Below are 26,722 nucleotides of genomic sequence, written 5' to 3'. Positions count from 1 at the left end.
TTGGACGTAACCTTGCTATCGTAACGCAGATGAAACCCCAAATTTAATAAGGCTAAGACAACTCCGACAACGTAAGAAACATAACAGGATATTGCAAAGAGATTAGGGAGCTTCCTCTGGACGGCGCGGATGGGCCGCGGAGAGGGCAGGGTGGGGGGCGGGTGGTGCGTCCGCCCAGGGAAGGAGGGTGCACAGCGAGCCCCCGGTCCCTGGCCGGGCCTGAGGATGAACGGCCTAGGCTCCTCCAGGCCCGCCTGGTGCGGGAGCAGAGGCTCCGCAGGATAAATGCGAACCAGCTGCAAGGACGAGGACGGGAGTGTTACAGTTGGATGGGGTGGGGAAGGCTTACCTCATGAAAGAACTGTGGAAACGGCTGCTGGAAAGATAATAAAAGGATTAACTGCTATTTTAGTGGGCCATTTACTCTTCAATCAAAGTGTCTCATCTATTTCCTGTTCTCTGGAGGCTCTGGGTCCAAAATTCCTTTGTCTATTACAGCACATGGTAGCAGAGGCCTGTCATGAGAAATTAATAATTTTACAGGGAAGGGAGATTTTATTTATCTGGGTGCGGACTAGCACCCGCCCCTTCCCCTGGGTTACCTACTGCACCGGTCTCTCTGGAAGAGGCAGCATGCCCACAGCACACAGGGTAGCCCTCAGAGATTCTGCTACCATCTTCAGAGGATGGCACCAGGCAGGGCTGGCCCCAGGACCCCAGAGAACAATCAGTTAACAGGGGAAGTTGCACGCAAACAGGAGCACCACAGTTTATAGAGAGATGAGAGTTCAGCTTCCACTCCCAAGGTTACTAGCTGTGCAGCCTTGAAAGTGAAGTGAAAGTCACAGTGGTGTCCAACTCTTTGACTCCATGCACTGCAGTCCATGGAATTCTCCAGGCCAGAATACTGGAGTGGGTTCAGTTCAGTTCAGTCGCTCAGTCGTGTCCAACTCTTTGCGACCCCATGAATTGCAGCACGCCAGGCTTCCCTGTCCATCAGCAACTCCTGGAGTTCACTCAAACTCATGTCCATCAAGTTGGTGATGCCATCCAGCCATCTCATCCTCTGTCATCCCCTTCTCCTCCTGCTCCCAATCCCTCCCAGCATCAGAGTCTTTTCCAATGCGCAAGAGGGCTGAGAGGAGCTACTCCACATTCAAGGTCAGGAGGGGAGGCCACGAGGAGATACCCCTCATCCAAGGTAAGGAGCAGCGGCTGCGCTTTGCTGGAGCAGCCGTGAAGAGATACCCCACATCCAAGGTAAGAGAAACCCAAGTAAGACGGTAGGTGTTGCGAGAGGGCATCAGAGAGCAGACTGGAGTGGGTAGCCTTTCTCTTCTCCAGGGGATCTTCCCAACCCAGGGATTGAACCCAGGTATCCCTCATTGCGGGCGGATTCTCTACCAGCTGAGCCACAAGGGGGCAAGTTATCTTCATCATTGTTATTAGTATTACTAGCAAGATTATTAGCCTCTATTATTGTTGCCATTATGGTTTGTCTCTAACTGTGGGACCTGGGGCAAATTATACAATCTCTCTGAGCCTCAGTTTCCTCGTCTTTAAAATGGGGAAAAATAGTATCTGCCCCATAGCATTGTTGTGAGGACCATAGGGAGCACGAGGACCAAAGGCTTAGAATAGCCCCTGCACACAGTCAGCCCTCGGGAGCTGGGCTTGCAGGTCTTACTATCATAATCCTAAACCCCCTAAGAGGTAAGATGAAGTGTTCTCACAGCCGCAGGTGGAAGGCCAGCTGGGCCCTACTGAACTTCCACTTCTTCATCTGCAAAAGCCCTTGGCAACCCCAGATAAATACAGACATGGCTTGAACGTCACCTGCCCCATGAAGCCCGTTTAGGTTTCTCCTCCCTGAGTGGATACAGACTCCATCTCAGAGCCGGTCACTCACCTCCCTCCCATCAACTCTACATGGGAGCCCAAGAAAAGTGCCATGCCAGGGTTCAGGTCAGGCAGCCTCCACAAGGGCCTTGCAGGTACCAGTGAGGTCACCCCCAGAGAGAAGATGTGAAGAACTGCAGCTCAGTGGCTATCAACCGCAGGATCTCGGAGAGAGACGGGGACTGTGTACGGCCCAGGACCCTGCCTTGTGATGTGCTCTGGACAACTCCTTCCAGAGAGGGGCATGCCCTCTTACAAGTCACGTGTCACAACACCCCAGATGAACAGGGGCATCACCAGGAATCAGCCTGGCCACCAGCTCTCCCTCCAGCACACTCTCAGCCCAAAGACACACAATACAGTCCCCTTCTCAGCCTGCTCACTCCAGCCTCTCCCCACGACCCCAGCATGCCAACCACCCTACTTTCATTCTTTGGCAGAGGCCATCCTCTGCCCCTCACTTGTCTATAGAGTGAATTTCTTCTCATCCTCAGGACATAATTTCCTTAAAGTTACATAAGCTGGTCCAGTGGGTGCCCAAGTCACAAGCAGATGGGCCCCAAGGGCCAACAGCTGGTTCCAGGAGGATGGAGTTTATGCTGCTGGTTGCTGATGCTTCTCGCCCCCTCCCTGGCCCTACAATGCTGCCCGGCGCTTTGAGCAAGAACAGAGAGAAGTCCACCTCTCCCCCAGCTGCACCCCTTCCCAGACTGAGTTCTCCATGAGGCAGGGGAGGGCCCGGAGACAGTGAGTGCATACAAGTGTTGGAAGAACTCAACTTTGGCTATGACGCTGGCCCTATAGACCAGGCCCACTGCTTCCTTCCTCTGCCTTCCCCAAGCCCCAACAGTTGGGAAGACAGAGCTGGGACTTGGTATCTCCATTGGCCCTTCCACTACCAGGCAGGCACCTGTCCTGATGAGCTGGCGGGACCTTGGGGGTGGCTTGGCTAAAGATATCAGAGACTAAGACAACATTCCTAACCTGATACAGATTCCACCACAGTGAGAGCAGCACATGAAAATGACCAGTCAGAAGGGCTTGGAGGCCTCAGTGCCTACAGTTAACGTGCGTGTGTGTGTGTGTGCAAACACAGGGATGTCCCTGGAAACCTTAGTCTCCACCTCAGCCAGAACGCTGCAGGTGTATCCAGGGCCTTACCTGCTAACCCAAGGTCTCACCCCAAAGCCTGCCCTGGGCACCCACAGCTCTCAAGCCTGATGCCTGTAAGGACCCGGTGCTCTGTGGATGGAATCAAGCCTGTGACCCCGAGTGAAGAGCCAGTGCCAGAGGCGAGCATACTCCCCATGACTCACCCAGCCATCAGCAGATGGGACACGAGCATTTGTGTGTAAGAGAGAAGGCTAGCTGAGCTGCTCTGACCCCAGATCACATGCGTCACCACCTGAACAACTGTGTGTGACACCAGACCATTGAGGGGAGAGAAGAGGGTACCTGATGAGTCCGACGAGCTCTCCCCCAAGGTCCCCAGTGAATGGGGCACTGACCATTGTGACTGGCGGCCACATCCGTAGTATTGGTCCTTCCCTCTGCAAGCAGGGGAGGTCCCCAGGCAGAGCTCCCCCAGGCAGTGAGCCGGGCACAGCACTGTGGGGGCAGACCCGGAGGCCGTGGGAACTCACCATGCACTTGTTGGGCTTCTCCCCCGAGTGCACCCTCATATGGATGAGCAGCTTGTAGCGGGCGTTGAAGGGCTTGTAGCGACGCACGCAGCCTGCCCAGAAGCAGGTGAAGTCCTCGCCCTTGCGCTGGTCGATGTGGCTCTTCTCGATGTGCCGCACCAGCTCCTCCTGCTGCTCGTAGGCTGCACAGCAGTCCACCCAACGGCACGCCTGCCGCCCAGCCAACCCCCTGCCCGCCAGGCCCAGCCCCAGGCCTCCAAGGCCCGGGCCAGGCGGCAGCTGAGACAAGGGGTAGGGGGGCGGCAGGCCCTGCTGGTGAGGCCCGAAGAGCTCTGAGAACTCGTCTGCGGGCTCCTGCTTCAGGAAGCTGGCCTTCCGGCAGGCTTCAAGCCGCAAACTGCCCTCATGGCTCTCGGTGGACGCAGAGCTGGGCCGGGCCCGCTTGGGAGGGCCTCCCGTGTCTCCCGGCAGAGGGGGGCTCCGGAGTCCGTTGACACAGGTAACCAGGGCTGTCTGGGAGGAGCGGATGATGGAAGTGATATCGGAGGCGGCGCAGGGCGAGACGGAGACCGACGAGGTGGGGGGCAGCCCCAAGAGGCAGCAGCGCTTCAGGCCCCCCTCCGGGAGGTGGGCCTCAGGTGGGGGTCCCAGGCCCGAGCTGGGTTCGCTGCCCAGAAGGTAGCAGGAAGGTGCGGGGTAGGCAAGGCCTCGGCCCGGGAGGTCCAGGGCTGTGTGCAGGCCTGTGGCCGGCGGGGCCCGGCAGTGGGCGGATGGGGGTGCGCGAGCTTCCGTCATGGCGCGGTAGTCAGGCAGGGATTCCTGCTTGATGTGCTGTGTGGCCGGGAGGCCACCATTCACATAGGTGGCCTGGGGCCTGGGGGACCTGGAAGACAGTGCAGAGGGGTCATGAGAGGGTGGGCACTCCACAGTGGGGAGGGCCGGGCGGGGACAGTGGGAACCTGAGGACGGAGCGGGCGGAGAAGCCCAGAGCAGAGGAGGAAGGCTGACGGCTGGCAGCAGAGATGAGGACTGGTGGTCCAGTGAGCAGGAAAGAGCATGGAGCAAGAGGGAAGAGGAGAGGGCTGGGGAGAGGTTCAAGAGAGGCAGGAGGTCTGAAAACATGACTGTGTGGGGGAAGATGCCAGTGAGGCGCGCATTTTGTCCTTTTATTATATCCAGACCACCCTCTCCAAGCACCATGTGTCCTGCCTCTGAGGCCTCCCTGGGTCTGCCCTGTCTCCCTGCCCGTGACCTTTCAGTGAGTTCTGGAGGAAGAAGGCTGAGAATGGTTTGCTGAGGGACACCAAGTCCAGTCTGTTTTAAATTCTGCTTACTTGTCCCTTAAATCTCTCTTAATTCTTGTAATCATTCTTTACTTCTAAAAATGTGATGTTTTGCCCCCAAGCAATCTGTTTTTTTCCACTGTGAACATCAGTGGGTAGGGGTTTGAATCACAGTCACAGTGAGGGGTCATCCCAGGAAAAACTGAAGAAAACTTTTTTCGGGGGGAATGTTCCAGAATGTCAAGCGAGTGAGTGCACCAAATGCCACTCTGGGGAGAAGCCAGGGGAAGGCAGGCCAAGTGGGACAGTGTGAAATCTAGGTTAACTGCTCTTAACCCTCAGGTCTCTCTCTCTTTTTAAAAAAATATTTATTTATTTACTTATTTATTTGGCAGCACCGAGTCTTAACAGCAGCACGCAGGATCTTCTGTCTTCGTGGCAGCACCCAGGATCTAATTTCCTGACCAGGGATCGAACCTGGGTCTCCTGCATTTTGGGAGCATGGAGTCTTAGCCACCAGACTACTAGGGAACACCCAACCCCCAGGTCTCAGGTTGAGACCTGGGGCCAGGCTCAGCCACACCTCGCTGTGCAGACCTTGGCAAGACGCTCTGGACCTCTCCCTGCACCCCGATGTTGAATGGCTCTCCTGAGGGTGAGGATGACGATGGGCAGGGCCCGGCTGGTCAAGACGCTGTCATCATCACACCTTCCTAGAAGGGGCCTCTCCCAAATGCAGGACAAGTCCGTGCAGAAAGAGGTGTCAGGGCCTGCCGGGCATCAGAGAATTCTGAGAAGGGGAGACACCAGCAAAGTGACACTGGGCTCAGGGCCAGAGAAGCCCTAGCAGCTGGCTGGACAGAGTATGAGGCCTGCAGACGTGCCCAAAGCCTGACCCCACACACCCTTGCACCGTTCCCCAGCCAAGCCTCAGTTTCCTCACCTGTGAAATGAGGACTAAACCTCCCTACCACGGAGGGTGGCTGCCAGGATCAAGGGAGGAGACAGGTGCTGTGACAGCCCTCTGGGAGGAGGACAGGGTGAAGGGTACCACCAGCACTGTCCTTATTACTGCCGTCTTCCTGGGGCTCTTTGGAGCCAGGGGTGGTGGGGTCATCCCCTGTCCCTCTGCTTCCCAACGTGGCCCGGCAGCCCCATCCCCTCCCTCTTGTGTCCCTGAAGGTCTGGCATCCTCAGCTCCAGCCTTGAGGTGGAGGAGCAGAGACAGGACAGGAGAGTAGGAAAGTCAGAGCCTGGAGCCCTCAGAGACCACTGGCTCCAACACCATTGCTACCAAGAGGGCTGGGGGCCCACAGAAGCCACAGCAGCAAACCAGCGACAGGGCTGGGACCAGAGCCTAGGCTCCCCTTCCCTCCCAGTGTGTAGACTTCCCATGTGCAAAACCTAACCTGAAGTGCTCCCTGGATGGGAGGCTGGGCAAGGGGCTCTTCTGTTTGGTTCTCAATTACACTTGAACAAGTCTCTGCCTCACTCACCAGAGGCCTCTCTTCCTTCCCAGGAACTCTGCTGTCCAGAGCATGGTCACCAGGTGGAATCAGAGGGAGCAAACACATACCCCCAATCTACAGGGCTGGGGACTCTGGGCCCACTATTGCCAGCAGAAAGCTCTGAGCAGCTTAAAGATCTTATCTGAAGTTATGACTTTGTGGAGCTTACAAACAATAGTGCTCTTTGCATGGTCATGATCCTGATTCCGGCGGAGGTGGGCATGGGTGGGGAAGGGCAGCCAGATGAGCATCTGTTTGGAGCAATCTCTTTAAAAACAGACCGTGTGTAAAATAGATGCCAGTGGGAATTTGCTGTGTGATGCAGGGAGCCCAACCTGGTGCTCTGTGACAGCCTAGAGGGGTGGGATGGGGTGGGAGGTGGAAGAGAGGTTCAAGAGGGAGTGGACATGTGTATGCCTACGGCTGATTCATACTGATGTATGGCAGAAACCAACACAGCACTGTAAAACAACTATCCTCCAATTAAAAATAAGTACATTAAAAAATAACAAAGCCAGGTTAAAGCAACCAACACTAGGAGAAGAGAAGAGCTGTGTCGTTCTCTGACTGAGTTACCCGAGTTTGTTGTTTAGTCGCTGTCAAGCCTGAATCTTTTGTGATCCCATGGACTATGGCCCACCAGGCTCCTCTGTCCATGGGATTCTCCAGGCAAGACTAGTGGAGTGGCTTGCCATGCCCTCCTCCAGGGGATCATCCCAATCCAGGGACTGAACCCACATCTCCTGCACTGCAGGTGGATTCTTTACCACTGAGCCACTAGGGAAGCGAGTTACCTGAATAATCAACAGCAAAACCTTGATTAGCATCAGGCAGGGAAGGGTCAGCTCAGGCCCCAGGGTCTCCTGGCTCTGAATGCCAGCTAAGGCAGCCCCTCTCCTTGCCCTCGTTGTCCCTATGAGGCTAGGCAGTGGTTCTGGCCCTGCTCTGCTGCTGAGCCCTGTCACCCCAGGCAATTCCCATCGCAATCTCTAGAAACTGTAAGCACAGGTCCCTAGAAGGAAGGAACAACTCCAGCCACTTTCCCAGGGGCCATCTCATGAATCCCAACAATACAGTGATGCACGTATCTGCTGAAGGCATGGCCAAATTCTTCAAGGGAGACACTACCATCTGTTTGACTTAGGAATGAAGCAATGTGCCCAGCCCTCAGAGGCAGGCAGTGAGAGCAGGAATTTGAACCTGATCTGTTGGAATCAGAGGGAGCAGCATGAACGGAGAGACCCCAAGACACAAGGCAATCCAGTGGGAGGGAGAAGGCGCAGGATCCAACTGGGTGTGGGATGGGGACTGGGGGCTCTTTTTCTTCAGGAAAATGAGGAAGTTTGGAAGAGCCAGAACAGCAGCAGAAGTGGCAGCGACTCAGACTGATGCTGGTGCAGGGTCCTGGGTACAGACTCTGCTGTGCTCTGACAAATGACATCCAAAACAACAAATGATGTTTCTCATCATCTCTACCAAAAAAAAAAAGGAAAAAAAATTCTCCTCCCTAAGCTTTGACTAGATTACCATAGCTTCTTCCATGGGCTTCCCTGGTGGCTCAGAGGTTAAAGCGTCTGCCTCCAATGCAGGAGACCCGGGTTCGATCCCTGGGTCAGGAAGATCCGTTGGAGAAGGAATGGCAATCCACTCCAGTATTCTTGCCTGGAGAATCCCATGGACGGAGAAGCCTAGTAGGTTACAGTCCACGGGGTTGCAAAGAGTCGGACACGACTGAACGACTTCACCTTCACCTTCACCTTCTTCCATAAGATACAAGGAATTTCACTGAGCAAATTAGATGCTGCCAGGGGAGCCTCAGTGAACAATCAAGCAGATAAATGCATTTGACTGTCGCCAAAGCAATGCACAGATCAAAGTCTAAAAGATGCCTGCTTACTCCTCGTCACGTATTTAAATGCGTCCCCTTAAAATTCATAGCTTGAAGTCCTAACCCCCAGTGCGACTGGATTTGGAGGTAGAGCCTTTAGGGAGATGATTAAGGTTAAATGTGGAAATAGGGCAAGGCCCTGATCCAACAGGACTGGAGTCCTTGTAAGAATAAGACAAGACACCAGAGGTGCACACACCAAGAAAAGACCCTGTAAGGACACAGGGGAGCAAAATGGCGGCCGTCTGTGAGCCCAGGAGAGAGCCCTCAGGAGAGACCAGACCTGCAGACACCTGGATCCCGGACCTCCAGAGCTGTGAGGAGATAAATGTCTGTTCTTTGAGCCACCAAATATGAAGGGTTTTGTTATGGCAGCCCAAGCAGATTCACTGTTGTTGTTATTCAGTTACTAAGTCATGTTCAACTCTTTGTAACCCCATGAACTGCAGCACACCAGGCTTCGCTGTCTCTCACCACCCCCCAGAATTTGCTCAAACACATGTCCATTGAGTCAGTGATGCCATCCAACCATTTCATCCTCTGTTGCCTGTGTCTCCTCTTGCCTTCAACCTTTGCTAGCAGCGAGGTCTTTTCCAATGAGTCAGCTCTTCTCATCAGGTGGGAAATACTGGAGCTTCAGCATCAGTCCTTCCAATGAATATTCAGGACTGATTTCCTTTAGAATTGACTGATTTGATCCCCTTGCAGTCCCATGGACTCTCAGGAGTCTTCTCCAGCACCACAGTTCGAAAGCATCGGTTCTTCAGCGCTCAGCCATCTTTATGGTCCAACTCTCACATCTGTACGTAACCACTGGAAAACCCATAGCTTTGCCAATATGGACCTTTGTGAGCAAAGTGGTGTCTCTGCTTCTTAATACGCTGTCTAGGTTTGTCACAGCTTTCCTTCCAAGGAGCAAGTGTTTTCTAATTTCATGGCTGCAGTCACCATCTGCAGTGATTTTGAAACCTAAGAAAATAAACTCTGTCACTGCTTCCACTTTTCCCCCATCTATTTGCCATGAAGTAATGGGACTCGATGCTATGAACTTAGTTTTATGAATGTTGAGCTTTAAACCAGTTTTTCACTCTCTTTCACTTTCATCAAGAGGCTCTTTAGTTCCTCTTCACTTTCTGACATTTGGGTGGTGTCATCTGCATATCTGAGGTTACTGATATTTCTCACAGTAATCTTGATTCCAGTTTGTGCTTCACCCAGCCCAGCATTTCGCATGATGTACCCTTCATAGAAGTTAAACAAGCAGGATGACAATACACAGCCTTGCTGTACTCCTTTCTCAACTTTGAACCAGTCTTTTGTTCTATGTCCAATTCTAACTGTTGCTTCTTGACCTGTATACAGGTTTCTCAGGAGACAGGTAAGGCTTTCTGGTATTCCCATCTCTAACAATTTTCCACAGTTTGTTGTGATCCACACAGTTTAAGGCTTTCGCATAGTCAATGAAACAGAAGTGGATGTTTTTCTGGAATTCCCTTGCTTCCTCTATGATCCAACAAATGTTGGCAATTTGATCTCTGGTTCCTGAGCCTTTTCTAAACCCAGCTTGTACATCTGGAATTTCTCGGTTCATGTACTGCTAAAGCCTAGCTTGAAGGATTTTGAGCATTATCTTGCTAGCACGTGAAATGAGTGCAATCGTGTGGTAGTTCGAACATTCTTGGGCATTGCCTTTCTTTGGTGTTGAAATGAGAACTGACCTTTTTTTTATCCTGTGACCACTGCTGAGTTTTCCAAATTTGCTGGCATATTGACTGAAGCACTTTAACAGGATCATCTCTTAGGGTTTTAAATAACTCAACTGGAATTCCATCACCTCCACTAGCTTTGTTCGTAGCAATGCTTCCTAAGGCCTACTTGACTTCACACTCCAGGATATCTGGCTATAGGTGAGTGACCACATCATCGTGGTTATCTGGGTCATTAAGACCTCTTTTGTACAGTTTTTCTGTGTATTCTTGCCACCTCTTCTTAACCTCTTCTACTTCTGTTACGTCCTTACTGTTTCTGTCCTTTTCTTGCGCCCGTCTTTGCATGAAATGTTTCCTTGGTATCTCCAATTTTCTTGAGGAGCTCTCTAGTCTTTCCCATTCTATTGTTTTCTTCTATTTCTTTGCATTATTCAGTTAAGAAGGCTTTCTTATCTCTCCCTGCTATTCTCTGGACTCTGTATTTAGTGGAATATTGTATATATCTTTCTTTTTCTTCCTTGCCTTTACTTCTCTTCTTTTCTCAGCTATTTGTAAAGCTTCTCAAACAACCACTCTGCCTTCTTGCTTTTCTTTTTCTTTGGGATGGTTCTGGCCACTGCCTCCTATGCAATGTTATAAACCTCCGTCCATAGTTCTTCTGGCACCCTGTCTACCAGACTAATCCTTCAAATCTATCCATCATCTCCACTGTATAATCATGTGGGATATGATTTAGGTCATACCTGAATAGTACAGTATTTTTCCCTACTTTCTTCTATTTAAGCCTGAATTTTGTGATAAGGAGCTCATGATCTGAGCCACAGTCAGTTCCAGGTCTTGTTTTTGCAGACTGTATAGAGCTTCTCCATCTTCAGCTGCAAAGAATATAATCAATCTAATTTTTCAGTATTCACGATCTGGTGATGTCCACGTGCAGAGCTGTCTCATATGTTGTTGGAAGAAAGTGTTTGCTATGACCAGTGTGTTCTCTTGACAAAACTCTGTTAGCCTTTGCCTGCTTCGTTTTTTATTCCAAGATCAAACTTGCCTGTTACCACAGGGATCTCTTGACTTCCTACTTTTGCATTCCAATACCCTATGATAAAAAAGGTTATCTTTTCTTGGTGTCAGTTCTAAAAGGTCTTGTAGGTCTTCACAGGGCCAGTCAACTTCAGCTTTTTCGGCATTAGTGGTTGGGGCATGGACTTGTATTACTGTGATGTAGAATGGTTTGCCTTGGAAACAAAACAAGATCATTCTGTCATTTTTGAGATTGCACCCAGGTACTGCATTTTGGACTCTTGTTGTCTAGGAGGGGAACTCCACTTCTTCTAAGGAATTCTTGCCCACAGTAGTAGATGTAATGGTCACCTGAATTAAATTTTTCCATTGTCATCCATTTTAATTCACTGAATCCTAAGATACCAGTGTTCACTCTTGCCACCTCCTGCTTGAACCTCCTGCAAGGTTCAATTTGCCTTGATTCATGGATGTAACACTCCAGTTTCCGGCTCAGTATTGTTCTTTACAGCATCAGACTTCACTTTCACTACTAGACACATCCACCACTGAGCGTCATTTCCACTTTGGCCCAGCCGCTTCATTCTTTCTGGAGCTATTATTAATTGCCCTCCACTCTTCCCCAGTAGCATGCTGGACAACTTCTGACATGAGGTGCGTGGGGCTGGCTCATCGTCTTATGTCATATCTTTTGCCTTTTCATACTGTTCATGGGGTTCTCACAGCAAGAATACTGGAGTGGTTTGCCATTCCCTCCTCCAGTGGATCACACTGTGTCAGAACTCTTCACTATTACCCATCCATCTTGAGTGGCTCTGTATGCACGGTTCATAGCTTCCCTGAGTTACGCAAGCAGAGTAATACACTCATGCAAATCAGAAGTCTCACTGGTATCAAAGAAAGCCACAGAGAGCCTACAGTCTCAAAGAAAATGGTTCCATGTGAGAAAAATAAGCCCCCTGCTAACTAGGACTCTCTCCCATCATGGAGCTCTCAGTGAAAAGTAAACTCTGTTGGGGAGATCTTTACTTCCTTCACCAAGGCACCCCCACCCCCAGCATGAACCATGATGCCCGGCACAGAACTGGGGCTTGATAAATTATTGGTGAAGGAACCAGCTATAAACGGGCAAGTGGGCCAGTTTTAGACTTTCTGATCAGTGAGACAGGTCCCAGGAGAGCAGCCCCAGGCAGTGGATGAGGGCTCTGCGGCTGAGTGGGTGGGTGCAGAGGCCTGTCTGGGGTTAGTCTCTACCTGTCAGCAAACTAGAGGGCATAGCAATGCAGTTGGGACCCTTGAAGAAGTCTCAGGAGGCAGAGTTCAGTCCAGTATGCAATCTGATGGGATATCTGTTCAGAGGTACACATTACTGGAAACGTGCCAGCATTGAATGAAGGTTACCTGGCAGAGTTCTATGGGGAAAGGGACGTCTAGATGGAGGAACTCCTCTCTGCTCTAGGAACAGTCCAGGATGGACACTACAGTGTGCATGAACCCTGAGCTGGGGTCTCCCTCCCCAACTTCTCTATCATCCTCTGAATCTTATTCTTCTGAAATGACTGATTCTAACAGTCAGCTCAGCTTCTGCAATGGGGAAACCCACCACAGGAAGATCATTCCTACGTCTCATGAGGTGCTGCAGTGCTGAGGTGTGGAGCCTGGACCAGGCAGCTATCCACATGCCTCATGGGCTCCAGCTGGTCCCCAGCCCTCCCATGCCTCAGTTTCCCTGTGTGTCCCATGAGCCAGGTGAGACCTAGGAAACCCTAGGTCTGTGAGGCCTAGGGACTGTCTACAGAAGGCAGCTGACGCATGGGGCTGGAGCACATACCTGCTGGGGTGGGGGAAATGCAGCAGCCTCTCGCAGGCGAGGGGGTGGCCCCGGGGTGGCGGGCTTCCTGCAGGGAGGAACAGGCCCTGGCGGCAGGTGGGGCCAGGGCCCTCGGCAAGGTCCAGATCCAGCAGACTCTTCTCCGAGCCTGGAGTGCATTGGCCGTAGCTCCCGTTCACTATGCAGAGAGAGACAGGAGGAGACAAAGTGAGTGGGGCTGGCCTATAGAAGGTGTGGGTGCAGGGCAGTCACTGGGGTACATGGGGCACAGAGCCCCTTGAGCAATACTACCCGAACCTCCACTGTACCAGGCACTGGGGACCCCTGTTAATTCCTATAATCACCAACAGGGTCTGTACTAAACTCCCCAGTTCTCAGATGCAGATGCTGAGCTCCAGTGGGTAACTGTTCATCTTCATACAAACGCAGAACACTTACAACATACGAGACACTGTTCTGGGTGCAGGAACACGGGGGGCTAGACACACACACTCCTGCCTCTTGGAGTTGACAATCTAGGGTCCTGGCACTTATCTGACAACATGCATGGCCACAGCGGGGGCTGGGTGCCCAATGGGTGAGTGTCACCGACACTTGTAGGTCAAAGAGGAGGTGCTCACTAGCAGCATGTGTCCTTGCGATCACCAAAGCTCAATGCACGTTGTTCTCCAAATTGCGTTACTCCACAGAGGCACAGGACACAGTTATTCACACCTCTCTCTCTCCATGGTTCTTTGACGGGCTATCACAGGCCCTGCTGTACCCAACTCCTGGATTTTTAAGGAGACAAACTGAGGTAGATGTGCCTCAGTGAGTCTTGAAATCTATGTGCATGCTCAGTAGTGTCCAACTGTTTACAGTCCCATGGACTGTAGCCCGCCAGGCTATTCTGTCCATGGGATTCCCCAGGCAAGACTACCCACTGGAGTGGGTTGCCATTACCTATTCCAGGGGATCTTCCTGATCCAGGGACTGAACCTGAATCTTCTGTGGCTCCTGCATTGGCAGGTGGATTCTTTACCTCTCTGCCATCTGGGAAGCCCCTTGAAATCTACAGAAAGCCCTTCAAAACTATATAAAGTATAAGCGAATGTTAGGCATGGTTGCTACATGTCCATTGCCCCCCTGCATCTCGGTTTCCTCTTTTAGAGTGTGATGAGGGTTAATCCGAAGCCTGTCTTCCTGAACTTTCCACCCAGTCATTTGGCAGGGTTATGTGAAGGAGGAAAGGGTACGGGCTTCAGGGCCTGGTGAGCCCCATGTGAGCCCCTCCTGCCCTCAACCAAGCCTGTGACTCAGACAAGTCCCTCCCCAAGGCTGAGTCCCCAGTAACAAAACGGGGATAGCCGTGCAAGTTCTCCAGAGATTCTGTCAGGTGTTGCGAGCTGAGGTGCAGAGCCCCTAGGCGAGCGTGGGTGCCCGGTGAGTGGGGTACCAGGAGTGGAGAGTGCTCTTAACGTCCAACAGCACTCTGAAAAGTACAGGGATAAACATTACTAACAGCCCCAAGGGGGCTTTCCCAGTGGCTCAGGGTAAAGAATCCTCCTGCAATGCAGGAGATGTGGCTTTGATTCCTAGGTTGGGAAGATCCCCTGGAGAAGGAAATGGCAACCCACTCCAGTACTCTTAACTAGGAAATTCCATGGACAGAGGAGACTGGAGGGCTACAATCCATGGCGGCACAAAAGAGTCAGACACGACTTAGTGACTAAACAACAACCGGCCCAAGGACTGTCTAGGGACTATCAACACTGAGCAAGATAAACCATTAAGATGGGAAAAGAGCTGATATCAGTGCACAATTAGCCTGGAAGTTTAAGGACAAGGACAAGAGAAGTGCCCTTTGCTGAGCAGTATGCGCAGGTCCTCACTCCACTGCCTCACTGGGGCCTTCTACTGCCCTTGCAGGGAGAGATCAGGGTTATACCCATTGTACAGAGGAGAAAGCAGAGGCTCAGGAAGGCTACTGCTCACTTGATCACACAGCTAGTAACAGTATGGGCTGGACTTCTGGCTCATGCCCATCAGACCAAAACCCCACGTTTTAATCCCTATATAATAAAAAGTGGCCTCTCAGAGTGACAAAAGTCCAACCTCATTCTCAAGGATCCAGCTCCCCCAAGCCTAATTCTACCCTGTCCGCCACCAAGGCAGCCCTTTCACAGAAGGCCAGACCCTCAGTGCTAACTTGCTGTGTGCCCAAAGCTCCAGCAGACACAGGCATTCACCTGCCAAGCTCTTTACAGTTTGCAGGTGAGAATGCAATGCTCTCAAGTTCCCAGGGCAGCTGACGCATCTCCAGACAAGCATGTCCTCTGAAGTGGCCCTCTGGTCACTGTCTCAGGCCGAGCACTGGCCAACATCCTGCTGTGAGGAAACCTCACTCCCGCCGGCTTTGGCTGCTGCTTGGCCAGCCCCTCACAAGCTTATTTTTTAATAAATTGGCCGTTTTTTAATTAAAAAGAAATCCCTGGTAACAAATGTGAACGGCCTGAGTTAATGAGAGCAGGCTGCCACTCATTTAACTCTGTCTCTGCTTGGCGGTCTCCGCCTTTCCCACATCATTTCTGCTTGTGATTTTATTGTCCCACTGAGGCAAACCCTGGGACTGAGCCTCAGAAAGCTGTGGATAATTTTATGACCATTAATAGCATTTGGCACAAAGACAGCTTCATCATCACGTGGGGCTGTTCTGCCAGGGTCTTTCTTCCAGAGCCGTTGAGTCAAGGATGTGGTTCTGAAGTTCTTTCCCCAATAGGCCCATTGGGTAACCTACCCCCTCTGGATTACCTGTTCCTCCTTCCCACAGGAAGATATGTGGAGAGACGGAAGGCAGGGCCCCAGAAGGTGCCCGGCAGCCCAGCATGCATCAAGTCCTATTCATCAAGCCTTCCCACTTGATTACCAGGAACATTCGGTTCTTTGAAGTGTTCACCCCATGAGGTGGACTCATTACCACCATTTTCCAGATGAGAACAGTTGAGATTTGGAGATTGGGTGCCTTCCCCTAGCCTCTGGGGTCTGTAAGAGGCAGGGTCACAACACAAACCCAGATCCCTCAGGCTTCAAAGCTCAAGTCCTGCCCTGTTGCCTCTCAGGCAACTGATCAACAACCGTGGACTCCGAAGCAAGCATCCTCCCTATTTGACTCCAGTAAGATCATGTTGCAGAGCCTCTGGGGAAGTCAAAGTACAGCCGTTACAATGACTCCTAAACTCCAATCTTTGCAACAACTCTGCCAGGTGGTAAGACCACTCCATCTCAGACAAAGACTCAGAGGAGTTTAGTGGGTTACCCAAGGTCACACAGGGAGTAAGGGGCTCAGTTGAGATATAAACCCATCACCTCTTGGGGGAAGAAACAGTCATTACTAGACCAACAATTGGGGACTACTGGCTTCCCCACTGGGCACAGTAAGAAGCCTTCCTACACTAAAGGGATGGAAAGAGGAAGGAGCCCCTTGGTCACAGTTTGGCGCTGCTCGGGCTCCAAGTCCATTCAAGCCCTGCTCTTATGTGACCCTCACAGCACCCTGATGAAAGCACTGGCCTCCCCACCCCATAGAGAGACACACAGCACCAGAGCTGGCAAGTGGCCACCCGAGGTCACATGGCAATTGCTAAGTCCAAACCCAGGTCTCCCCAGACCCGTGCCAGACCCTGCTCCAGGCCACCTGCATTCTCAAAACCTAGAAATTAAAGCAGAGGCTGTGTCCCAGAGACACTGCCACCACTGGAAATATGTGGTTACTGTCACTCTGCAACTCTGGGCCCTCCCACCACCCTCCTGCCTGTTGGCATTCCTCTCTGTCCCCAAGGGCACCACAGGGCCTACCCTGGCTTACTGTGTGTCTCCAGGAAGCAGGGGTGGTGTCCTTCTCTGGGAAGGCAGGGAAATGAGAGGGGACACATCGGCCCCACTGCCCTGAGGTGGCTGTGGGTACCCTGCAAAGGGACTGGCACCCAGAAGCTATGCTTCCCTCTGTACCACAGGGAGCCATAAACAGACCTCAGGCTTGGCTCTCCCCATATAAATGAAGCTTCTTTGGAGGCTTGCAGGGTGAGAGGATTCTCTTTATTTTTGCAAATTGATGAGAAAATCTAGAATGTCAGGCCTGGGACTGAGTGACCATCTATTTTACTAACAGATGAAGAAACTGAGGCTTGGAGAGAGTCAGGACCTGCTTTAGTCACACAGAAAACCCATAGCAGAACCTGGACTGCCACCCCCCGGCCTAGGTTAAGAGTTTGGTTTGGCTTCCTCTGCAAGTCTCAGTTTGCTCATCTGTAAAATGGTGCTAACACCTACCTCACAAGATTGCGGGGACAATTAAGAGGGATCACGAACCCAATGCACTTGTCATGGTGCCTAACTCACAGCAAGCACTTGAAAAGCAATGGTGATGGTAATAATAACTACTTCTTTCATTTATCCTTGAGTTCAGGACAGGGCTGGAGGCAGGGCCCTGCATGAGAAGAATGACCCCGGGAAGGTCAGGTGTGGATGACCCTGAGACCGGGCTCAGAAGGACAAACCCCCAAAGCTGAGGTGTCACCAAATGCAGGACTGGGCAGCCTGAATGAGGTCACAGCCAGCAAATCCACAGAAAGTGGCTCTCGTTATACACCACAGCATTTTGTAAATTACCGTAATGACTTGGCTATAAAGTGGTACCATATATAAGGTGACTCCCCACAGGAATTTTAATTTACACTGAAAACTGCCCAGTCTGCATGAGAGGGACAATGATGCATTCAGCATCTCAGGCCCAGATGCCACCTCCTTGTCCCAGGAACAGCCAGTGGCTAGGTCTAGAAAGGCCTACATGATGACTGCTCCTTGTTAATGGACAAGCAGACTTTTGGTGCTCATCAGGTGCCTGGCTAGTGATAGGGTACTGCAATTTACAGTCCATAAAAAACTTCACAGCCATCACCTGTGAGCTTTGCTACAACCCTCAGAAGTTGGCCAGGGAGGCTCCGAGGGGGCCAACAATTTGCCCAAGCTCACACAGCAAGTGCAGGGCTCAGATAGCAAACTTTCTCTGTGATAGGCAAGACAGTACATATCTTAAGCTTCACGGGCCAAACATTCTCTGCCACAACTACTCGACTCTGTTTTACTGTGAAAAGCAGCCACAGACAACAAGTAAACAGAAGATTGGGCTGTGTGCCAATAAAACTTTATTGAGAGAAGAGTTCACTGGCTCTCGGACTGTAACATACTGACCCCAATCTAGTGCAGCAGTTAGAGATGGGCTTTACAATTAGACCTTTCTACATCTAGAAAACAGGAGCATTTTACAGGAGGGAGCTGATGACACGAAAACCACTGTCTGCTCTGACTGCAGGGCCAGCCCTTGGTGGCATCTGATAAATGAAGGTGCCTTCAGCCTTGTTTGGGGGTCCCCACAGCCTGGGCTCACCCCCTATCTGGGTGTTACCTCCCACTCCCACAATGCCTTGCTGCCACACTGCATTTTCCCCTGCCCTCCACTCAGGGTGCCTGATGCCTTCCAAGTCCCTCTGGAACCCCAAAGCTCAGTAGAAGTGCATCTACTTCTGGAATGTTCTTTGGTCTTTCCTGCTCTCCCCAAGCTCCCCCACCTCTGCACAGGTCAGTCCCTGCAAATAGCTGCCAGTTAGGGTGCACCTAACCTAGCATCTGCCAAATACTTGACATGTTTGATCCCCCGGTTCAGTTCAGTTCAATCGCTCAGTTGTGTCCAACTCTTTGCAATCCCGTGGAGTGCAGCACGCCAGGCTTCCCTGTCCATCACCAACTCCTGGAGCTTACTCAAATTCATGTCCATTGAGTCAGTGATGCCATCCAAGCATCTCATCCTCTGTTGTCCCCTTCTCCTCCTGCCTTCAATTGTTCCCAGCATCTGGGTCTTTTCCAACGAGTCAGTTCTTCCTGTCAGGTGGCCAAAGTATTGGAGCTTCAGCTTCAGCATCAGTTTGATCTCTAAATCTCAACAACATCACCACAAGGTGGGGTCTGTAAGATTCTGATCTACACCTCCACACTGATGCTTTTACAAATAGTTAAAGCCCGGCCTCCCCTAGAGTCTGTGAAATCCTTCAGGACAAGGGTCTTGGAGCTCTAGAACTGCTGAATGTCAGTGCGTCTTAACAAATGATTTTGTTCAACTTTCTTCACACACAGAAGAGAAAACAGTGGCTTGGACTGGGGAGAGGCTGGTCCCAGTCGCACAGCAAGCAGGTTCTCTTGACACCTGGCCCCACCAGGGCTATTCCCCTCACTCTGAGCACACGGTTAGACCCACAAGAGGTGCTATGAAACAATGGGGAATGGGGGGCTAGAACAATTGTCCAAAGTTCTCTTTCATGCTTACTTTATGTCAGACACTGTGACTTGGGGAAACAGAACAAGTTTTGTCATACACACACACACCTAGGTTGAAGTCCTCGCTCTATCATTAACTTTCTGGCTGCTTGACCCTGACTTTCTGAGCCTCAATTCTTTCTTCTGTAAAACAGGAATAAGAATCTCAGCTCCAAGGGTGGCTGTGAGGAGTAAATGAGATAATAGATGTAGAGGTGTGGTGCCAGTGTAGCCAGTACTTTAGTAAAAGTCTCTCTCTTACTTTCTTAACAGGTGGGGATACACAGTCATAGCCTCCCTGGGGTGATGTGTCTCCAGCAACAGCAGCCTGTTCTGGGCAGTGCACCCAAGTGGCCACAGAGGGCAGCCTCAGGCCAACAGGGTCTTAAGTCTGGGCTCTGCAGCCCCATCTCCAAGCCTCAGCCTTCCCCTGTGAGTAGTGGGAGTAGCAGGCCCAAGCAGAAGGGGGACCAGGGGCCCCAAACAGCAGGAGACACCAGACTCCATTCTGAGGCCCAGGTGAGTGCTGGCTCTCTAAGGGTGCTCAGCAGAAGCCAAGCTGGTGGTGCATCTGCATCCCAGGGGCCCTTCTTCCTCCATGTTGCCTCGTCATCCCCTTTTCCCACCTCATCAAACCCAAGGCCTAGAAATCAGCAGGAAATGAGACCTTCTGAAAGAGGAGAGGTAGGAAGGCAGACATCTGAGCTTTTTCTCCAGTCTCAAAAGCCCTGCAGAATGGCCTGCTCAATTCTGAGCCCTCTTGGGGTGTTGCAGGTCCCATCAGGGAGCCTGTAACCTTGCCGGGGCCCCTGGAGCTATCAAGCCTGATGCCTGAGGCCTCATGCCGGGCTTATGGCCGCCCAGCGTCTCTTACCCTAGATCACAAAAAACTCCATAAATTCCCTTTAAATCTATGCTAGATCTGTGGGGACTCGGGCCAGTAAAACCTGAGCATGCTCACTTCAGGATGGCGCTGCAGAGAAAGCAGAGCGAGCCTGCAACTCTGTCCCATCCAGGGCCAGGAACTGAGCAGCCCAAGGCCAGCTGCACGTGGAGGTGCAGGTAAGTATATAAGCAGATACATACCAAGTTGCCCCTCAGACTCTCTTATTGCTATCAAATTAGCACATATTTGCTATAGAAAAAAATTAGAAAATGTACCAAGGCAACAAGTAGAAAATAAACTTCATGTAAACAGTTATAAACCAGAGAGCCAGAGCAGACATGAGCATGACCTCACATAAACTTCTGTGGCATTTCCCTAAGTATTCATGTAATTTTTTTTAACAGAAAGAATGATATGCTTATTTTCTTGCATTCCACCTTTTTCATTTAGTAATGCATCATGAATATTAAAGTTCACGAAGTACCCATTATGTGCAATGCACAGTACTAGGCTCTTTTCATGCCAGAATTACTAATACCATTTTCCAGAGGAAGAGTAAGCGGCTTGCCCAAGGTCATGCATCTGTTGAATGGTGGAATCGCAAAGAAAGCCCAGCTCTCTCAGACTTGGAAGGCAGTGCTGACCCGGACATTGCTCCATATCATTAAGAGATTTAGGGTCAATGCAAGCTGATTGTTTTCCTACTGTATGCATCTGCTTGGACTATCATTATAAAATATCATAGACTGGGTGGTTTAAAAAACAGAAATTTATTTTCTCACATTTCTAGAGGCTGGAAGTCCATGATCAAGGTTCCCGCTGATTTGGGTTCTGGTGAGGGCTCTCTTCCTGGCTTGCAGACAGCCACCTTCTCACTATGTCCCTCATATGGCCTTTCCTAGTGCTTGCATGGAGGTAGGGGGGAGGAGAGGGAGAGCACACATGTGCTCTGTGTCTCTTCTTATAAGAACACTAATCCCATTGGATCAGGGCCTCATCATCATGACCTCATTTAACCTTCATTACTTCCTTAGAGGCCCCATCTCCAAATACAGCCATACTATAGGTTAGGGCTTCAACATCTGAATTAGGAGAGGAACACAAACATCCAGCCCATAACATTTAGTATGCATTCTCTCCTTTCCTCACCCTAGTAGGGTCCCATAATTCCACATCTATCTATGGGGCTTGAGAAGAGAGAATGTATAGCAGATAAGAGTGCAGATTCTAGGGTCTACCTGATGAGGTCTGAATCCTGGTTTTGCCACTTACTAGCTGTGACCTTGTCTAAGTTAAATGACTTAACTTCTTGGTGCCACAGTTTATGTAGTTAAAAAGGGTTTACACACCAAACGTGAAGTACAAAGAACAGTGCACCTGGACACAGCAGGTACTGCATAAATGTCTGCTCTCATTGTTCTTAGTCAATTTTTAGGGTAGGATACAGAAGTCTGAACCAATCAGCACATTCTAATCTCCCCAGCCACACTGCCACTGTGACTGGTTCAGAGACAGGCACGAAATGCAAGTTGGGAACTTCTCTCTGACATTAAGAGCAGCCTCCACTCCTCTATATGTAAAACTGTCCATATTGAAACATTACTAGCTATCATCACTCAGACATTACTTTTGCCAATTATCTATCTTTCTGAAGCAACAACGTATGTTAGACCTATTCACTATGCTCTATATCTCTTTTATGCTTTTTCATGAATTTTTCATCCTTTTTTAACTTTCATGTGCTGTCTAGATATTGTCTAATACCTATTTTCCAATTTATCAATCTTCTCTTTAACAGCATCTAACCTATTGAGTCCCTATGATAAAAACTCTCCAGAAAGTGGGCATAGAGGGAACCTGAAAGTGAAGTGTTAATCATTCAGTTGTGTCTGACTCTTTGCACCCTGACTGCAGCCTGCCAGGCTCCTCTGCCCTTGGAATTCTCCAGGCAAGAATACTAGAATGGGTAGTCATTCCCTTCTCCAGGACATCTTCCTGATCCAGTTATCAAACACGGGGCTCCTGCATTGTAGGAGGATTCTTTATCATCTGAGCCACCGGGAAAGCCAGAAAGTGGGCAGGGAGGGAATCTACCTTAACATAGTAAGGACCATATACAACAAACCCACAGCTAAAATCATTCTCATTGGTGAAAACCTGAAAGCATTTCCTCCAAGATCAGGAACAAGATAAGGATGTCCACTCTTGCCACTTTTATTCAGCATAGTTTTGAAAGTCCTAGTCATGGCAATCAGAGAAGAAAAAGAAATAAAAGGAACCCAAACTGGAAAAGAAGAAGTAAAACCATCACTGTTTGCAGAGGACATGATACTATATACAGAAAAATTCTAAAGATGCTATCAAAAACTATTAGAGCTCATCAATGAATTCAGTAAAGTTTTAGTACACAAAATTAATACACAGAAACCTCTTGCATTTCTATACACTAACAATGAAAGATCAGAAAAATAGATTAAGGCAATAATCCCATCTACCATCACATAAAAGAATAAAATACCTAGGACTAACACTACCTAAGGAGGCAATCCTTCAATGTTAGCTTAATTTTTCAAATAAATGAAATTTAATCAAAGGCAGAAGGTACCATTTTATTTTGAAAAATCATAGTCTTTTTGTTCCAGCCCAAACTGTTCTAATACCCATGGAATTATTGTCTTGCCATCAGGTGAGAATCACTTGTTCATTATACCCAACAAACTAAATCAGTCTTTTCTGACAGTATCCAAATATGTACCTTCTCTTTAATTACCATTCCAAAAGCTTCATTAAGGCATTCCATTGATTATCACCAAAAACTTGGAAATCTTTCATGTGAAAATCTTTTATAAAGTTTTCTGTCCCTATAGTATATCCCCTGTATCTTAATGCCTTTCAGACTATAAGCCTTCTGAGCAAGGACCGTGCCTTAATTTTGTCTTTTACTGCAAAACACATCCTGTGATGCGTTTGTGCCCTATGAATACAGAATTATACAAATGATATGTAATGGGCTCAACATAGCCACCTGGCAGTACAAAAGCTAAATAAATGCTCACTATTTTTTAAAAAGCACACATTGAGATTAAAATGACTGTCAGTGATGTCTAGTCCATTGGATGCTTTATTCAAAGCATTGTGCTCAAATAACAAAAACCAGGTGGCACAGTGGTAAAGAATCTGCCTGCCAATGCAGGAGCTGCAGGAGACACAGGTTTGATCCCGAGGTCAGGAAGATCCCTTGGAGGAGGAAACAGCAATCCACTTCATATTCTTGCCTGAAAATTCCAAGGACAGAGGAGCCTAGAGGGCTACAGTCCATGGGTTTGCAAAGAGCCAGACACGACTAAGTGTGCACAAATGCATGCAAGGAGGCAAAAGGCCTATATCCAGATACTGATGAAAAATCAAAGATGCAATGAACAGATGAGAGTCATGCCATATCCTTGGATTGGAAGAATCAATTATGACTGTACTACCCAAAGCAATCTATAGACTCAATGTAATCCCTATCAAATCACCAATGGCATTTTTCACAGAATTAGAACCAAAAAATTCACAATTTGTATGGAAGCACAAAAGACTCCAAATAGCTAAAGCAAACTTGAGAAAGAAAAGTGGAGCTGGAGGAACCAGATTTCCTAACTTCAGACCATACTACAAAGTATCAGAACAGTATGGTACTGGCACAAAAACAGAAATATTGATCTGTTTTTGGAAAAGGACAGAAACTCCAGAGATAAACCCACACACCTATCATCAACTAATCTATGACAAAGGAGGCTAGAATATGCAATAAAGAAAAGAAAGTCTCTTCAATAAGTGGTGCTGGGAAAACTGGACAGCTACACGTAAAGGAATGAAATTGAAACACTCCCTAACACCATATGCAAAAATAAATTCAAAATGGATTAAAATCTAAATGTAAGGCTGGATACTATAAAACCCTTAGAGGAAAACAGGCAAAACACTCTCTGACATAAATTGAAGCAAGATCTTTTTTGATCCACCTCCTAGAGTAATGAAAATGAAAACAAAAATAAACAAATGGGACCAAATTAAACTTAAAAGCTTTTGCACAGGAAAGAAAACCATAAACAAAACAAAAAGACAACTCAGAGAATGGGATAAATTATTTGCAAACATAGCGACTGACAAGGGATTAATCTCCAAAATATACAAACAGCTCATGCAATTCAACAACAAAAAAAACAAACAACCCAATCAAAAATGGGCAGATCTAAATAGACACTTCTTCAAAGAAGACACACACATGGTGAGAAAGCACATGAAAATATGCTCTACATCACTAATTTATTAGAGAAATGCAAAACAAAACTACAATGAGGTCTCACTCAAACCAGTCAGAATAGCCATTATCAAAAAAATCTACGAACAGTAAGTGCTAGAGAGGGTGTGGAGAAAAGGGAACCCTCTTGAACTGTTGATAGGAATAGATACTATGGAGAGCAGTATGGAGGTTCCTTAACATATTAAACTTGAGTTCCCATATGATCCAGCAATTCTAATCCTGGGCATACACCCAGAGAAAATGAAAATTCGAAAAGATACATGAACCCCAATCTTCACTGCAGCGCTATTTAAATAATAGCCAGGACATGGATGCAATCTAAACGTCCATCAACAGAGGAATGGATAAAGAAGATGTGGTACGTACATAGAATGAAATATAACTCGGCCATAAAAAAGAACAAAATAATGTCATTTGCAGCAACATGGACTGACCTAGAGATGGTCATACTGCATGAAGTAAATCAGGCAGAGGACAAACATCGTATGATATTGCTTATATGTGGAATCTTTTCTAAAAACTGGTACAAACGAACTTATTTACAAAACAGAAATAGAATCATAGATGCAGACAATAATCTTAGGGTTACCTGGGGGATGGGGGCAGCGGGGAAGGGGGATGATTAAATAGGGAGGCTGGGATTGACATATGCACAATACTGTTGGGTTGACCAAAAGATTTGTTAGGTTTTTTCCCTAAGCAGGCTAGTGTAAATAGCACTTAACTGTCTTTAGCTTCGTTTGAAACAAACTTGTTAGACTGCATTGTGACATCTGTCATATCAGCGTGCATTAAAAAAACACATCAAAATTAGTACATTTTTGTGTAGTCCTTTTGTTATTGAAGATGGAAGAAAGCAAGCAACATTTTTGGCATATTATGCTTTATTATTTCAAGAAAGGTAACAACACAACTGAAACATAAGATAGATTTGTGCAGTGTATGGAGAAGGTGCTGTGACTGATCAAAAGTGTCAGAAACGGTTTGCAAAGTTTTGTGCTGGAGATTTCTTGCTGGATGATGCTCCATCATTGGGTAGACCAGTTGAAGTTGATAAAGATCAAATTGAGACAATAATTGAGAACAATCAATGTTATACCACACAGGAGATAGCCAACATACTCAGAATATCCAAATCAAGCGCTGAAAATCATTTGCACCAACTTGGTTATGTTAATCACTTTGATGTTTGGGTTTCACATAATTTAAGCGAGGGGCTTCCCTGGTAGCTCAGCTGGCAAAGAATCTGCCTGCAATGCAGGAGACCTGGGTTCGATCCCTGGGCTGGGAAGATCCCCTGGAGAAGGGAAAGGCTACCCACTCCAGAATACTGGCCTGGAGTATTCCATGGACGGTATAGTCTACAGGGTCGCAAAAAGTCAGACACAACGGAGCGACTTTCACTTTAAGTTAAGCTAAAAAAACCCTCTTGACCATATTTCCACATGTGATTCTCTACTGAAGCATAAGGAAAACGTTCCCTTTTGAAAACAAATTGTGATAGGTGATGAAAAATGAATACTGTACAATAATGTGGAATGGAAGAGATCATGCCCAAGTGAAATTAATCACCTCCAACCACACCAAAGGCTGACCTTCATCAAAAGAAGGTGATGTTGTGTATATGGTGGGATTGGAAAGGAGTCCTCCTTCTATTATGAGTTCCTTCCAGAAAGCCAAACGATTAATTCCAACAAATATTGCTCCCTGTTAGACCAACTGAAAGCAGCACTTGACAAAAAGCGTCTGGAATTAGTCAACAGAAAACTCGGAATCTTCCATCAGGATAACACAATGTGGCATTGGTTATTTGATGATCAGGCAAAAACTGTTACAGTTTGGTTGGGAAGTTCTGATTCATACAACATATTCACTAGACATTGCACCTTCAGATGCCCGTTTATTTTGGTCTTTACAAACTTCCCTTAATGGAAAAAATTTCAATTGCCTGGAAGACTGTAAAAGGCACCTGGAATAGTTGTTTGCTGGAAAAGATAAGTTTTGGGAAGACGGAATCATGAATTGCCTTAAAAAGGGCAGAAGGTAGTGGAACAAAATGGTAAATACATTGTTCAATTAAGTTTTTGGTGAAAATGAAAAATGTGTCCCTTATTTTTAATTAAAAACCAACGGAGCTTTTTGGCCAATCCAATACACATAAAATAGAAAACTAATAAAGACCTAGTGTATATAGGGAACTCTACTTAATACTCGGCAATGACCTATCTGGGAAAAGAATCTAAAAAAGAGTGGATATATGTATATGTATAACTGATTCACTTTGCTGTACAGCAGAAAGTAACACAATATTGTAAATCAACTATACGCCAATAAAATTTTTTTTAATCCATTAAGTCCATCTTTCAAGTTCTTAAATTTTTTGTTGTTTTTTAGTTTG

The 26,722-nt window shown here is 48.3% G+C and overlaps 1 protein-coding gene and 1 non-coding gene across 4 annotated transcripts in view; one reads left to right on the top strand and one right to left on the bottom strand.

Moving 5' to 3' along the window:
• Nucleotides 1-26,722, bottom strand: part of GLIS1 (GLIS family zinc finger 1) — a 251,075-nt gene that overhangs the window by 85,024 nt on the left and 139,329 nt on the right. For 2 of the 3 annotated variants that reach the window (XM_068966143.1, XM_068966144.1), the window contains exons 2-3: nt 12,782-12,959; nt 3,543-4,425 (exon numbers count right to left, since the gene is read on the bottom strand). In XM_068966143.1, the coding sequence (XP_068822244.1) occupies nt 3,543-4,425; nt 12,782-12,959 (1,061 nt within the window). Of the gene's footprint in view, nt 1-349; nt 374-3,542; nt 4,426-12,781; nt 12,960-26,722 lie in introns of all 3 variants that reach the window. The other variant, XM_068966142.1, reaches the window with a different exon arrangement.
• Nucleotides 7,881-7,953, top strand: TRNAW-CCA (transfer RNA tryptophan (anticodon CCA)). The gene has a single exon. It is a non-coding gene; the product is annotated as a tRNA-Trp (tRNA).

This window comes from Capricornis sumatraensis, chromosome 2, assembly GCF_032405125.1.
Source record: "Capricornis sumatraensis isolate serow.1 chromosome 2, serow.2, whole genome shotgun sequence".
Classification (NCBI taxonomy): domain Eukaryota; kingdom Metazoa; phylum Chordata; class Mammalia; order Artiodactyla; family Bovidae; genus Capricornis; species Capricornis sumatraensis.
The sequence above is the reverse complement of the archived record's forward strand: the minus strand, read 5'-3'. Positions and strand labels throughout refer to the sequence as shown.